At 34.9% G+C, this 966-nt stretch overlaps 1 protein-coding gene across 1 annotated transcript; it reads left to right on the top strand.

Moving 5' to 3' along the window:
* The first annotated feature begins 240 nt into the window (after positions 1-240).
* LOC148210983 (uncharacterized) lies at positions 241-756 on the top strand. Its single transcript, XM_088125263.1, has one exon. It carries the CDS (start codon positions 241-243, stop codon positions 754-756), a length of 516 nt encoding a protein of 171 aa, XP_087981389.1.
* Positions 757-966: the final 210 nt, after the last annotated feature.

Here is a 966-nt window from a genome sequence, read left to right as displayed (position 1 = left end):
CTTTTAGAGTCCGACCAAAGTGTGCTGGACTGTTTGAATGAAGCAGTATCATTTGAGATGTCGTATTCTTTTCGAAGACTTTTTGCAACATTATTAGTATACTGTGAACCTGTGGATGTGAGGAAATTATGGGAGGATTATTTTCAAGTATTATCAGAAGATTATAAAAAAGAAGACCCAGAAAATTTGGATTATCAAATGCAGCGTACTTTACGAGATATAAAATTATTCTTGGAGTCCATGGGCAAAGAAATTACCATGTATGATTTACCAGAAATCAAAGATAAGTCATATGATGGTAATAGAAAGTATATGAAAGATGTATTCGATGAGCAATCAGTTGAGGTCCCAGATGAAGATATTGAAGCATTATCAAAGTTGAATGAAGAACAAAAAATTGCATTTGATATAATAATGGATAGAATCGATAATAATAAAAGTGGCGTATTTTTCGTCGATGGGCCAGGAGGAACAAGGAAATTTTTTTTATATCGTTCATTGCTAGCAAATGTAAGATCAAGAAACATGATAGCAATTGCAACAGCAACATCAGGTGTTGCTGCTTCGATAATGCCAGGAGGACGAATCGCTCATTCTAGATTTAATATACCACTACAAGCAAATGAATCATCTATATGCAATATTTCTAAGCAGACTAATAGGGCAGAGTTAGTTAGACAAGCAAAACTCATTATTTGGGATGAAACACCTGTGGCAAAAAAGGTAACAATAGAAGCTGTTGATAGAACATTTTGAGATATAATGGAAAATTCAAAACCATTTGGTGGAAAGGTTGTTGTCTTTGGAGGGGATTTCCGACAAGTACTTCCTGTTGTCCCACGGGCGATATGACAACAAACCGTTCATGAAAGCTTGGTAAAGTCATACCTTTGGAGCAAATGGAAAAATTACAGTTGAAAAAAAATATGCGAGCTCAGAATGACTACCAATTTGCAGAGTATTTAT

The sequence above is a fragment of the Momordica charantia genome, assembly GCF_013281855.1.
Source record: "Momordica charantia cultivar OHB3-1 chromosome 6 unlocalized genomic scaffold, Mcharantia_2.0 BLBB01000006.1, whole genome shotgun sequence".
In the NCBI taxonomy this organism is placed as follows: domain Eukaryota; kingdom Viridiplantae; phylum Streptophyta; class Magnoliopsida; order Cucurbitales; family Cucurbitaceae; genus Momordica; species Momordica charantia.
The sequence above is the reverse complement of the archived record's forward strand: the minus strand, read 5'-3'. Positions and strand labels throughout refer to the sequence as shown.

Bases quoted from the DNA above. Each gene is read 5' to 3' on its own strand.
- LOC148210983 (XM_088125263.1), top strand. From the start codon at position 241: ATGGGCAAAGAAATTACCATGTATGATTTACCAGAAATCAAAGATAAG.